Below are 15223 nucleotides of genomic sequence, written 5' to 3'. Positions count from 1 at the left end.
TCCAAACAGTCTGGGAACTGGATTAACACTGAGGGCATTAGAGTTTATCATGGGGAATCTAAGGCCACTGGGAATATCCACACAGTCTCTTACCCTGTTCAAAGCCCCAGAGCAGAAGCAAAAAGCTTCATTTCCTTGGGGAGACAAGAGTGGGGAGCCCGATGCCCAGAGGCATGCAGCAAAAACTGCAGAACATGCAACTAGTAGTTCAGACACAGTGCAAGCAGATATCCACTGTACTCACAGAGGATCCAAAGTATTTCTTCTCTTACCAACAGAATTCCCTTAGTTAGCTATATTGTGCTTTCCAATCTCTCAGACAGAGGGGGAAACTGCCCCTCTCTAAAGGCATGTTCCTGCAGCTATCATTCATACCTTTCTCCTTAAACATGCAGCACCCTTATCTGAAATAGACTGTACAATGTAGCATGGAACATGCCAAAACCACACAAGCAAAAGCCTCAAATAACGGCAGATACAAAGGCAGGCAATTTTATTTGTGAGCCAGAAGCACCTTCCCTGAGAGTGCATGTCTAGCTTCTTATCAACCTGTGTTTTCCTGAATCCAGCAAACTCTCAACATAGCTTGCAATGCTGACTGTTCTCCTCAAAATAATGGACAGCCTACTCTCTGCTACCACAGGATACAAAGCATAGGAGAGCTGATCAGGACTGCTGCCAAAAGGAGGTAAGGCAGCTGTTATTTCTCAGAGCATGAGCAGATGATGATTAACAGCACCACTAAAAAGTCAGTACCATTAGGCACCTCTTTAGGTGGCTGCTTCTGGAAGGCACCTTTATGCTGGAGCAGCTCAGTGATGACAGCTCTGTCATCCGTAAGAAACACAGCAAAACCAGAAGGCTGAGTGCGACCGCCTCCTTTCACTAGCATCTTAACAGTATCACTTTCAAATCGACCATGCAACCACTCCTCTGCCAAGTATTATGCTACATTTCCAGCAGTGTTTATGCGAGATTTAATTTTAAAACAGTTCACTGGGGTTAAGCAGAACTTCATGCAGCAGATACATAAAGAGCCTAGGAACAGAAGAGAACACACAATCAGATACAGTAAGAAGTCTGTATCTCACCTATCCAGAAAGACACCTTGTGAAGCCTACAAATTTTATAATTTTTAAGATACGTCTTTAAATCTCTCCAAGAGTGAAAAGGTAAATGGCGTGGCCCACCAGGAACGTCCAGTACACCCCTCAGTGCCTGGCATTCCCAGCTGGAGGCTGCGGGAAGGGAAGTAAAGGAAGACAAATTACATTACAACTATGTAAATAACAACTCCTATCAAAACTGCACAGATGTCTACATCAAAAGGCCCATCGTGTAACTACTTATGTTTTATAAAGAAGGCTAAATAAGTTTATTTTCAAAGGCTGATAAGAGACACCCAAAGGTCCCTTTGGGAAAAGCAAACTTAAGGTCACTGCATGCTTCTGTCAAACAATCCAACCTTACAAGAACCTTGCAAGGTGAAAAATTACGAATCTACTGGTGTGACACAGAACATTTGAAGATTAACTAAACTCTTTTCTCTGCCTAGTCTGTGATGCAGCTCTCAAAGAAATTCAAAAACATCGCAAAATTTCACCTTTCTTCTCTGTCCTAAAAAAAGCTTCCTCATACCCAAGTCTCACTTCACATGCAGGGGGGAAGTGAATGGGTGAGGTTAACCATGCTTCCTCTCTTACACAAGCTTTGTATCTCCATAAACAGCATTTCTGCTGCTGGAAAGTTTTAAAGAAGCCTGAGGAAAGCCTCAGGGCCTCATTAAATAATTTCACTAATTCTGTTACCAGTAACAAAATTTTTCTTCAATCCTAAATGACACTACTACTCTTGAGGATGAAAGCACTGGAAAGAACCAAGACTGCAGAAATTACTCTCTTGTTGATGTTTCCCAGAGGAAGCACTCACATTGGGAGTAATTCCATGATTTAAAGACTGATCAGAAAATGATGATTCATGCTCTTTTGCTGAATTCTAACACAGAAACTTCAGAATTCAGAAAGCAACTCCAATGTGAGATGAGGAAACAGTTTCCAAGATAAACAGCTGTTCAACTTTTTTCATGCAACACTTCAGTAAAAGCAAGTTCAATTTCCTTCTCAACCCGCATTCTCCAGATTTACACCTATGAGAAAAGGAAAACTATACATAAACACTAAGAAGTCTGTAAGCAACAAATAGCAAGCACCTCTCAAGCATCCGAAGGGCCTGACCAACCTCCCAAAGCTACACCCAACAGGTTCCAGTGATGCTGTCTGTGAAATTCTAGACATTTTTCAGCATCTTAAACTATGACAGTTGCAAAGAGCAGCTAAAATACTGACCTACAGCACAAAAGACGAAAAGTTTTCTAAAAACATTGAATCCCCCCAAGCATAAGTACTTGGAAGTACTTACATAAAGTACATACATAAAACTGTATGTTTTGGAACATATTTTATGGGTTTTTTTTCTTCAGTCATCCACAATAGCAAGTCAACTATCCTGCACACACACACCCTAAATAACAGAGTAAATAATAACCATTGCACCCCATAAATCTGAAGTATTAATATATTCAGCCTTTTCTTACAAAATAGAATGACTCAGGCATACATGATATTGCCTGAAACAATGTGAATAAAATGAGATACTGTTATTACATTTCAGTAACTGGATTATGAGGTAATGTTTATATATCTGGAAGCAGAATTAAGATATTTTCATTGTACACATGAATTGAAATGATGTATTATTTCCTAGAGCCATTTAAAAAATATTTAAGCATCTCCAGGATCTTGACTTGGCTGTTCTTCACACCCAAGATAAATCTCCATGATGGTTTGTTTTAAAAACCATGTGTGAAAAACTTTTCCTCCTAAAAGCAAAAAATAAATTTTGGGTGCTACAGGAAACCTGAATAAACATCAACACATTGGCTCAGTAGAATTAGAACAATTGCAGGGAGGCTGGAATTAGAACAATTAGCACAGTTGCTGGAGGAATAGTGAGCTGAGGAGCACTCAACACTTGAAGTCTATTATGTGGATATAATAAGTCTGGCCAACAAGAACCACACCTAACAGCAAAACTTATGAAAAGGCCTCACGTGGACGAGACGCCCTCAAGGAAGTATCTTTGTGCACATATTTCTTATCTAGGTTTTCCTCTGTCCTAGCCACCACTGATGCACTTTTTTCCACACAGTCCCTCTGTGCTTACTGCATTTTTATTAAGTAATCTTACTGTGTCTTAATACTCACAGGAATAAAAAATATGAATTGCGTGACTACCGAACATAGGAATAAAACAGAAGACAGGAAAAATCCAAATGAGATGCTTACAAATCTGACAGTTTGCAATATGCAAAAGACTGACCAAGGGAATGACCACAGAGCGTCAGACCAAGGGTCTGTGCAAGCCAACATCCTGCCTCCAACAGCTGCCAAGAGCAAGGATCAGGGAAAAACCATAACAACATGACAAGCACATATAATGCCTTCCCCAGCTAAGCTTTCCAGACTCTAGCTGTTTACAGCTCAGTAGGTATGAATCAATGATTCCTACTGTTGGAATTGTTGTAAATACTCCAAAGGAAAGCTATGGTTAGGTCATAACCAATTATATGACTGAAAAGCTATATACCATTTGTTGTATGGTTTTATTTATTTTTAAGTATTAAAAATAAGCAGAAGAGAAAAAAAAAAGAGCTGTAAATTGGAGTTGGTAACAAGTGAACAACAACTGCAGTAAACACTTATATTTATCTTCTTTAAATCTTGAGTTTAATGTATGAATCTTCCTCTATATGGACGTAAATTTAGGTACTTGAGCCAAGAACCTAAATGAACTTAAAACATGCCGTGAATTCCTTCACTTCCCTTAGATTTGACATCATGAGGAAACAGGAGGTGAGCATCAAGTTATGCAACTGGCTTCAACTTCTGAAAAAGTATTAGCAACCTGCAGCTAAAGGGAGTCTCTGCCTACTGGGATGGCCTCTGGAGTATGTCCTTGACATCTATGTAGTTTTCTCAACAGAATGATGCTAGCAGGACCAGTGTAAATTCAATAAACACAAAAGCACCCAAATCCCAGTGAGAGTATTTTCCCTAATACAAGTGCTTCATTTTTGGCTTGAAATCTGGCTCTCAGTGGTGACCAAAAAGAAACTGAAAACTAAAACTCTATTTCCCTGGAAACTATTAAGAAATCATTCCACATAAGTATGGTTTTTACAGTTCATCTCCACATAGATTGTTCAGATTAAGGTCACCACAAGTTGAAGACATAACAATTAATAAAATTAATGTGTCAACTTGTTAAAAAGCAGCATTTTTTCAAATACAGCATACTTACTTCTTTTCCCTAAGACAGCAGTAGTCAGCTACTTGATATAGGATTGTACGAAGCATGGAAAATGCTCAATAACTTGCTGTGATAACTGCTGAAACCCAGAAAATTCAAACCTTAAAGAGACCCTTTTCTCATTCTTTCAAAAAACTATTCAAACTCTTCCCTTATGATTTCTCATATCCTTCAACTGCTTGTCCAAAGATATCCAGTATCACATAATACCATATGCAAATCAATTCCACTTTCAAGCTGTACATTCAGCCTTCCAGACTACCAATTTATATCCAAGGCAATTCTTTCCATGTGATAACACAACACTAATTTTGGTCGTTTCTTTCTAAATTAAGTTCCAATTTTAATGGCTATTGATTTTATGGGTGAAGTACCCCTGAACTCAAGCCTATACAATGGGCAAGGGAAAACAGAAGGCTCTACGTTCTGTGAGAGGGAAGATGCACAGGCAGAGAGAAATAGGAAGGTCTATCTGTTTGTGGGAATATAATCACAATAAAATCATCAAATGTCACAGCAGAGTTAATATGCATAAATGTGCTACTATGTATATCTATTACACTATGCTGTCTATTTTTGGACTTGTTGAATATCAGTACAGATATTGGTCCATTTGGGAGCTAGTGACACAGAAGGCAACAGAAAAGCCTAAAAAACATATTTGGGAAAAGGAGGCAAGAAAACTTAACTACACAGAATAGTCTTTAAGTAGGAGTAACAGTTAAATAAGGACCTATTGCATAAGAGAAATTTATGCTCACATGTTACTCTTATACTTTCACTTCCTGCCTGTTAAAACTCCTACGAGCCATAACATTTTATCTACACACAGAATCTAAATCACTCTTTAAAAAGTTTTGAAGATATTTCTATTTTGTTTGAAAAAAGTCCACTTTTTTGGTTTCCTGCCAATCAAGGCAAAAATAAACCCTTTACCAGAAAACACAGTGGGTAAAATTGCATTTGGTAAGAAGCAAAAATGGATGGGGAAGGTTTTATTTCAGCTTCACTTGCCACAGGGAGGGGGAAAGTCCTGAGACAATTGAGGCACTAGGACCATAACTATCTGTAGTGGAAAAATATCATGGCTGAGTGGATTGCTGAATGAAATTGCTCTACAGAGCAAATATTTTAGAGATAAATGTTTAAACAACACTAAACATGGGGGACAGAGATGCAGACAATTTCATGTTCATCTTGATCTTGCAATTCAGGAGCTGGTTTGTCAGCACATATGTTGGGATTGTCAAGCTAATCCTTCCACGCATTGCAACCATAACCACTCAGACACTGAGCACTACCCCTACTAAAAGCTGCCCAGGAGGCACCAAGCTTACACTACCCTGAAGGTCAAAAGACACCTTCTGATGGGAAGTGTTTGTCCCACTGCTCATGTTCACATGTTTGCTGGCTCTGCCAACAGAGAACTTGAGTTTCAGTCAGCAGGAGTTAAGAGAAAAAGAATCATCTGCCATTTTTCAGTTAATGCTTTTGACCTTGTTAATATAATAATAATCTTTCCCCTCACATTAAGGAGATTTTCCACTAAAACTTTTGTATTTTCATTTACTTACTTAGTGGACTATATTAAATATTTTATTCCACCAGCATTTAATGTAAACATTTTCCCCGTCATAATCGCAATATAAGCAAAAGGGGTCCTCCTCCTCAGCCCTGAGTGGATCTTTTTCCCCACCCCTCTGACAAGAACCACAGATTTTCCTCCTGCTGGCAAGAAGTCTAATCCATTTCCTGATCTCTTCTGTAGTAAGCAGAAGAGTTTTCTCCCATGAGCATCTCATCACACACAAAACCAAGATTAAAGTAAAGGTGAGGTAGAGAGTCTTTGCTTCACGAGAACGTTCACTACACAAAAACTTGGATTTTGTAAATACTACTCTTATCTTAGACTCACAAAACAGAACAGTAATAAGACATAAAGGGAAAAAAAATCAGCAACAGAAGTACAGAGGCACATGGGACTGGGAACCAGCTACGGTTGGCCTTAGCTTAATAAATGTGAGTCCAAGCTGGCAGGAAAATCAGTATGTTGGAAGCAGCACACGAAACTGTGCAAGCGCCAGAACTTACCAAACTTTGGTACTTAAAAAGGACAGAACAAGTTTCTACAGATTCTAAGGTAAAAAACGACCCAAACTGACAGCAACACCAAAGCATGCACTTGAATAAATTATCTGTGTCCCAATATGAGGTACCTAATCTGGTAACTTCTGTCATCAAGTCCAAATTGTAAACAGTTTAAAAAAAACAGGGACATTATATTGCCCTTAGTACAAAAACAGTTCCAACAATCTGCCTATCATTTTCAGGTACTCACATGACATTTATCTGGGTCATCGTGTAAAGCATTTAAACCGTTCATCTGCAAGACCCAGTGGCACCTGTTCACTACAGCATGTGTGCTACACTCAGGATGCTAAATGTAAATTCAGTTCTGCTTCTGTCCCTGACTGCACACACAATGTTTAGGAAGGAAAGCTGGGCATGACACCTACTGACAGACTTTGGCTTCTATTAACACATGACCTGAGGGCCTGCAAGGACATTCTTGTAAAAGTCATCCACAAGTTTGCTTAGAATGGGGACTTAGGAGCCTCCAACCTATATAAAGAAAAAAGATGCAAGCTGAGAGGGAAAGAGACAGGTAACCTCCCCAAAGTTACACAGCAGCTAACACTACAAATTGATTTCACATCTTTTAGAACTTTGCTTAATGTCCATACAAGACATGCTGCTGTAAATTTTTAAAAGAGAACACACAAGATGATAGAGGAGCAGATTAAATACAGATGTCAAGGACTTTCCTGAAAGCCTCTCGAGGAGTTCCACTTGTGTAGTAGACAGCACTTAGAAAGACCACATAACATTTTCAATACTAAAGCATCTTACTCAGACATCCATCTCAAAGCCTGAGTCTTCTTTAACACAAAATTACTTGTTCCTTAGTACAATCTCTTTAGCTACTTCTGCTTCATCCTTCATAATGCCCTGTCTGTTTTAGGTGCCATTATCCATTTCCCCTTCTCAGAATCCCAAAATGCAACATTCTGCCAACATCAACATAACTGCATTTCTCCACATGGAAAGCAGGTCACCAGACATTAACACATGACCAAAACTTCATCCAGTCTTTAGCCACCATCACACAGAACCTGAACAGCAATAAAGAAGCGGCAACGTTTCCCCACACTACTTCTAAATGTTGTGACAGACATATCTCTAAATGTCTGTAATGCACTAAAGCTATGGTTATTTAGCACTGAGTGGAGACAGGATACAATTCTCCTCTTCAACAGGACAGAAAACATCCTTGAGGCAAAGATATATTTCATCAACCTATTTCCTATCCCCTCCCAAGAGCAAGTGAGCTTGGCTTCTTCCAATAAATCAGAGCTCAGAGACGATTAGAAACTTGCTAAATTAACAAAGACAAATTATTAGGAAAGCAAAGTCACTTATTTCTTAAAAATCACCAATCATGAATTCCAAATGATAAAAATAATTGACTGAAAAAACATTGCATTTATTTACCACGATGATATGGTTTAGTCAGATCACAGTTTCTTAGCTAGCCTTACCCTATGAGATAATACTACTTAATCTGTGCTTTATTTGAAATCAAATAAACATCAGGTTTAGACACACATATGTTTCAGATATTCTTGTTTTCATCAACACTGTCTAGGAGCTCGATGCTAGAAGCTCAAATGGAGGGCAATTTGCAATTAAGTACCTACCCAAGAACAGTTTACTATTACAAATCAGAATTATAATTCAAACTTCCTCTGCTACTGAAAAGAAAACAATCAGTACTTAAACATCACGGATACAGCAAGAAAAGCACTTTCTGGATACATACTGCAGCATGGGTTTCATTCTTACACATACTTGAAAAAACATAAAGCCTTGTGAAAAAGGCAGAATAAGGAGTTCTGTATTTTAATCAACATTGAAATAAACCCTGTAAGATTACCGAGCAAAATAGCCTTGTCGCCGTTCCTTCTTCTCCTCCTTGGTCTCCATTATTCACAGTCAAATGGGCAAGGTGAGCAGCCAAGCGTGATGCTCCTTTTCCCGTCAGCACCTCATATCCAGGCAGAGTCTCCTGTATAGAACAGTCAAAAACAGGAAGTCCATAAATCAACAACACCTACAAAACCCAAGGGGTTGTGGAAATACAACAGACCCAGTGACAAAGTGAAGTCAAACTTTAACCAATGTTTGCTGTACAGTATCCATTTAGTATATAAAGAGACAAACCAATAAATGCACTCAGGCCAGTTTCTCTGCAGTGGAAAAGACGTTTGGCAAAGCAGGTAACCCAAAGAGCAGCATCCTAAACTACTTTCAAGTTCATCCCAAAACATCTTCCAGGTCTCACGCATTTCCCAGACAGGCAGATCAAAAGAAGCTTTAGAAATATATAGTACAAACAGAATAACCAGTAAGACACACAAATGCTCACTTTGAATTTAAATTTTAAATTACTAAAAATACTGCAAGACTGTGAGAGATCTGAAAGTTCTAAAACAACGTGAAGGAAAAAAAGAGTGATCTACATTCTGTTCAAGGTTTGACTGTTGTGACCAATATACAAATTCAAACAACCATACAAGGAGAAACAAGATGGGTCTCTGGCTCTCCAGATGAAATGCAAGCATCTTGAAATAGGTAGGACTAGAGAAGGTTATCTAGGTTATCTGAGAAGTTAAAAAAAAAAAATTAAAAAAGGGAGACCAGTAACACTGGTTTTTGCCATGAAAATCACCACCTCTTGGCAGAATGCTGTACCAAGGCACTTGGAAAACAAGAGCTGAGAATTTCCAAGCTGCTTTGTAATTACCGTAATTAACAACATGCCACATAAACTGCTGTCCAAGATCCCTGCCAAGATGTTTTATCATTTTCCCCTCCTCAACATACATTTAACCTACCTTGATGGCTTGTGAACACACACAAAATATATTAATTTTGGAGTTTTTATCAGTATTTCTGAATAAACTCAAACCATAAGTTACTACTAAACGTTTTAATCTAATGGGCTGTATAACAAAGAAATGGAAGCCATATAAATTATGATTCACAGCAAAAGAAGAAGAAAATCCTCTGGGAGCTAATGAGTTCCCATTATTTTCCCCCGCATTAAAAGATCACAAGCTACACACTGCCAGATGTCAACAAAAGAAATGATGCAGCAAAGGCAGGCTAATCTACTTGAAAAGCCCAAGAACAAATGATGCTAGAAATACTTCCCACAATTTTCTCTCCTTACTGATGGACGATTAGTCCACAGCATATGAGGCCCATTTCTTCAAAATGCACTTTTTCTAGCTCATTAGTTTTGAGTACATCCAGTGCATCAGAAAGAATCAAGCTGCTCTCATTTTTACACATCAGGTATTCTTACAGTAATGGGTACTCATTAAATGGCAAATACTTGACATTTTTAGCTTTATGAAGAGAGTACTGTTTTACCTCTGCAAGGTAACACATGATGCAGTCTTCAGCTGGACAGAGAAACCTACATGACAGAAGTATAACAGCAGCATCAGAACAAACTGGTCTGCCCAGATGTTCAGCCTGTATGAAGATACCACATACTTCCTGAGGATTCTGATGAATCTCTATCCTCCCTGTTGGGGCAGGTTCTTAGATCTCCAGAAGATCAGAACTGGAGGGTTCATTATCACTGCCTTTAGAGTTACAGTAAGTCTTTCAAAGTGTACAACTACAACCTCTACAGCCAGTTACAAAAAGAGTTCAAAGAGGAACCACTTTTCCCCCTTCACCACAGTGTGATGTGGCATGAGGGCACTGACAGGCCAGAGCTGAGTGTCACACTGACACCAAGAACTATCAAATAACCTTAAAGCAGCAATACAGTATTAAACCCATGACCACAAGGACAGCAGGACCCATGGGAATGAGAAGAGGGAGGAGTCCCTCACCCCACTGAAACAGGATCAGTTGGGATGAACAGAGGTCATACATATCTGTCCTCCCTACCTAATCCCGTGCAAGAGTCAGTGGCATGCTCTTTTCATTCATTCTCTTCCTCTCCCATGATTTAACATCCCCAGCTAGGGAAGTACCTGCCCAGCTCCAGAGTGGTAGACAAAGAGAGCAACTACTACCCAGGGAGCTGGGAGGAGAAAGCCCTGCCTGGCCCAGTGCCAGGGCTGCCACCCCCCTGCTTCAGCAAAAAGAGGCACAAAAAACGAGAGAGGAGGTTAAGCCTGGACCTAACCACAGATGCTGCAGGAGGTGCCAGCATCAAACCAGTGAGGTGCTGCTCAGCTCCCCAAGGGTGAGGGTTGCTGTTTGCTTTCATCAGTGCTAAACAAAGGCAGCAATGCCAACATGGGTATGGAGCATGTTCTTCTTACATCAGGTAAGTGCTTTCACACGGTGAGGAGGAATAAACCAAGAATTAAAAATAAATTAAATAATTATATTCATAACAGATGGGCACTCAGAAAATTGGACTGTTAGCCACAGGACCAGACACTGCAAAGGGATTCAGGTGACTTTTTTTTTTCTTTCGCTAATAAAAACATGCAGTTATATAATATGGAGTCACCAATTAAAGTAATTTTTCATAATAGCATAATTTAATGCCAGATTCCACTCTCTTGACCTAAAACTTATTCAGCTTACCTTCTTAGAAGAAACAATGGTGTTGTTCTAGAAAGGCATATAGAAGTCTCAAAATTATACTTTGAAAACATAGTACTAGAAATAGCAAACTGATTAGGAATGCTGACTTCTTAAGTTCTGAGTTTATTTGTGCCATTGAGAATTTTGTAATAATTGCCTTAAAGGGGAAAAAAAAAAAAAAAAAAAAGAGAAAACCTGATAGCTAGGAGGTACATAGCACAGCCTGCAGTAATTGCTACAGAAAACTAGAATTTAGCATTTCTGAGAGGTGGTTTTCAATTCTAGTTTTTAAAACAGTAACAGCATAAAAGCCACATTTACTTTACAGGGTGTCACTGACAATTTAAAGTTACATCAAAAAAAGCAAACCTACCCCACACTTCTCCCCTATCTGTCCTTTGATATTTTACAAGAACAATAATTCCAAGGTATTCTTTATCACCTGCTTAAAATGTTATTAAGGCTATATGATTAAAATTAATCTTGGCTTACTGACAGCTCTTTTCTGGTACAGATGAATACTGAATCAGCAGACTATTAAAAATGTACATATTCGGGGGATATTTATATGCTGAGAAACAGACAACTTACTCATATGTCATGAATTCTGTCCAAACTCAAAGGATGACAAAGCTGATTTTATATAAATTTCAGGCTCAGTTTAACCTTTTCTACACACAGAAATAGAAGTAGATTGTGAAAAGCTTATATGACGTGTCTACAGGAATCCTAATCCTTCAGTTAGGCATTTTCAAGGCAAACCAAACAATGCATTTCAGTAAGATGCCTGTTAAAAATTTGCCACTCTCCGAATTTAGCCAGTGTCAGCACCTGATAATTATATAAAGAAAAAAGCAAAATGCATAAACATACACTCTTCTTTCTTATTTTAGTCCTCCTGCTCTGGATATTTTTATTTGTATTTACTCATTTCTGGACACTTGCTTTGTCTATCTAGTCTTGTTGCCAGGGGGTTCTGGGGATGTTCCTGAAAATTTGTAATTAGGATGGTAATCTTCCAAAAACGCCACAAAAAATTTAAAATGTTATAATCACAGGAGCAGACTGAACTCCTGACCACGGATACCCACACCACTTCAACTGTCATCGCATTCTCAAGACGTCCAGAACCTGATTCCAGGTCCTGCTGTCCCCCCTGCAACCTGGCACTTCAGGACAGCAGCCTCCTGCACTGGTACATTCAAACTAGCAGCAGCAGATGCTCTAAGTGCAAGGATAAACAAAGTGAAAGGAAAATTAAAAGTAAGTTAGTGTGTAAATAGAGCACCCTTTAAAGACTTTGATAAATTTATCTATTTTTCAGAATTCTCTTTTCTCCCTTTTCCTCCCTTTCTCATGCATGAGAATAATGAACCTTGCTGCTTGCAGTTTAAGTAGTTCACATTTTCATGAAACAAGGAAAAGTTCTGCTTGCTGTGCTCTGGGGTAAGAACCCAGAAATCCTGTCTGCTGGCTCTGAAGCACCAACAAGCAATCCTTCAGTTGTGAGCATTACTTTCCAAAACTGAGCACATAAACAACAGTACATCCCACAGCACAGAAATGGAGAAGCCAATGAAGTATCAGATTATTTTTAGAACATTCAGTGGACTTGATAGCTTTTCTCTAGCCATCTGTGCCCACTGCAAGTCCTGGAAAAACATACAGAGAAAAGAAACATTCAAGATCACGCAATTGTCTAGACACAATTTTAATGATCCTGTAGAATCAATATCTCCCAACCTCTTATGAGGTAAAAAAATTAAGTAACTCCCTGCTTTACATATGGGGAGCTGAACTGTCAGAATGGCCTCCACATGCTCAAATGAAAGCGGAAGAGCAACACGTGCAAGTATCCTCCCAGCAGCTTTAATCTGGCCTCAAAAACCTCAGCGAGAACACAGGAGATTACTTTGACAAGAAGATAGTTATTATTTTCTGTGAAATTTAAACTAACTAACTTTGGAAACCAATAGCACAGTCTCGATTTTATCTGGTGTAGTGGGTGCATATGTAAGAATCATAGCTCAGATGCACAAAACAAAAAGCCTAGCTAACTCCTCTGAGGATCCAGGCTCACTCAACTCCTTCAGCAAGCAACAGGTATATAAAAAGGGAAATTAATTGACTTTGGGAAAACCAAATCAAGGATAGTGTATTCCATACTTTAGCAGGAGTCTCATAATGCAAGAGACAGTGGCAACAATCACACTGTGAACAACGAGCAAGAAAGATGAGAGGTCTACATACAAATTTTCCAGTTAGGAAGGCAGAGCCGATGAAGGCACGAGACTCCCAGTGAGACAGCCCAGCAGACATGGCCACAGAATGATGGAAAAGGGAGACCCCACTGTGCTGAGGGAACAGGATGCTGCCCCAGAGCTCTCAACTGCTCTCTGGTAGAATGTCCCACGCAACAGTAATTTTTTATTTTTGCTTCTCTATTATACCTCTGCCCCTGAGACTACAAACACCACGCACATCTGTTCACAGCCCTGCACACTTCCTATCACCTGCTGTACGTTCAAAACTGCTCATATTCAGACACTAAAGCATTACTAATGATCTGCCTCAGGTCTGCATCTCTGCAACAGTGTCTTCTTATGAATAAGAAGTCTTCTGGGTACATGTGCCAGTTCTGACCCTAAATGATGCAGCATGAGAGATGACAATGGTTACACCAAAAAGCCAGTACTAAGAAAAAGAAAAGGTATGTTTGTAGTACTCCAAGAGCAACATTAAAAATATCTCTCAAGTTGGAAGAGTAAGAAATTGCAGAACAAATCACAGACAGAAGGGAAGTTGTTTCAGTGTCTTAGATCTGAAATTGAACCCTTGGGGATTGCTAGCTGTGCCTCCTTGGGGATTGCTTGCTGTGATGAGCCCAAAGCAGTTACAAGAGCACTGTGCAGATGCAAATAAATAAAAACACACACTATCCTTAAACATAATGAAACAGGAACAGTTTAACATGGAATAGGAGACATTTTAATTTGCTACCGGTCATATAAATGCCCATTAGTAAGCTTCACAAGCCAAAACGCTAACAATAAGTCTCGCATTCATTTGCATAGACCTCCCATTTTTAAAACCAGGAAAGTGAATGCACACCTGTATTTTATGAGAAATGCTAAACCTTGCAGCATTTCATTAATGACTGGACTGGGCTAACCAGGCTGAGTTCTACTGCTTTTAGGTTCTGCTAATATATTTTACTAGGTGCAATAGAAAAGATACAAGTTTCTGTACAACAGTACAGGAACTCAAGATGAAACATAACAGAAATGCACAGCCAGCAAAGAGGAGGGTAAGCTACAACTTTTTTTTAGTCTTTTCTTTAGGCAGAATGACCTAGGAAAAAGTGAGATTGGAAGCTTTCAGAAAAGTACCTAGCCCAAGGAAGTAAAACACAGCATAGACTTAATGCATTCAATAGAATGGACAAAAAATTGTTTATTCTAAAGCTATCTGAAATATTGAATTATTTTAATACAATTACATAGCTACATTATAGTTATAATGTATAGTGTACCATTAATTCTAACCCATTAATAAGCTCTACAGAGAAGTTCCAGTCCATTACACACTAACTGGAGGGCGCTAAACTAACCCAGAAGAACTACTTCACCTGAGGTTCACTCAACCCTTGCTCAAGTGGAATAATCCTTCTTTATGCCTTTCATCTTTGAAGTATGACACCTGCCACATTTTTTGTGACAAGAGTGCACTCTTAAAATCCACAAAAAATAAAAGTACAAAAATTAAGAGACAGAAAAAACTATTATGTACGCAGAAGCAGTTCCTAGACTACTTCTTCCTGTTAAACACAGAACAATCACAATTTCTGTGTCTCCAAGTAGGAGAAATAAAGAGATTCAGTGTGGCTATTTGCATGCTGTGGAATCTCAAGGACAGTGAAGATAAGATCTGGAGATAAGACAGGCAAAGAAAATAAACAACCTCACTCTTGGGGAATAGGATACAGTGTTTAAGAGGGTATTATTCCCCCCTACAGTGATGTAGTAAACTGAACGTTCAAGCATTTTTATTCCCAACTGATGAAGTAAGAACAGGCTAAGCTTCGATCACCTTCAGTGCCCCTACTGGATTTCAAACTGTCTGTCCACGCAAACAAAGTTCAAATAAAATAAATGACAATCAGTGTGGAAGACACATT

The 15223-nt window shown here is 39.0% G+C and overlaps 1 protein-coding gene across 8 annotated transcripts in view; it reads right to left on the bottom strand.

Annotated features, from left to right (window-relative positions):
• Window positions 1-15223, bottom strand: part of NCOA7 (nuclear receptor coactivator 7) — an 83253-nt gene that overhangs the window by 51989 nt on the left and 16041 nt on the right. For 7 of the 8 annotated variants that reach the window (XM_066315335.1, XM_066315338.1, XM_066315336.1 and 4 more), the window contains exon 2: window positions 8363-8494. In XM_066315335.1, the coding sequence (XP_066171432.1) occupies window positions 8363-8412 (50 nt within the window). In that variant the 5' untranslated portion in view covers window positions 8413-8494. Of the gene's footprint in view, window positions 1-8362; window positions 8495-9864; window positions 9889-15223 lie in introns of those variants that run through there. The other variant, XM_066315339.1, reaches the window with a different exon arrangement.

Source organism: Sylvia atricapilla, chromosome 3, assembly GCF_009819655.1.
Source record: "Sylvia atricapilla isolate bSylAtr1 chromosome 3, bSylAtr1.pri, whole genome shotgun sequence".
Classification (NCBI taxonomy): Eukaryota; Metazoa; Chordata; class Aves; order Passeriformes; family Sylviidae; genus Sylvia; species Sylvia atricapilla.
Note: the sequence above shows the minus strand (reverse complement) of the source record. Positions and strands in the feature narration are given on the sequence as shown.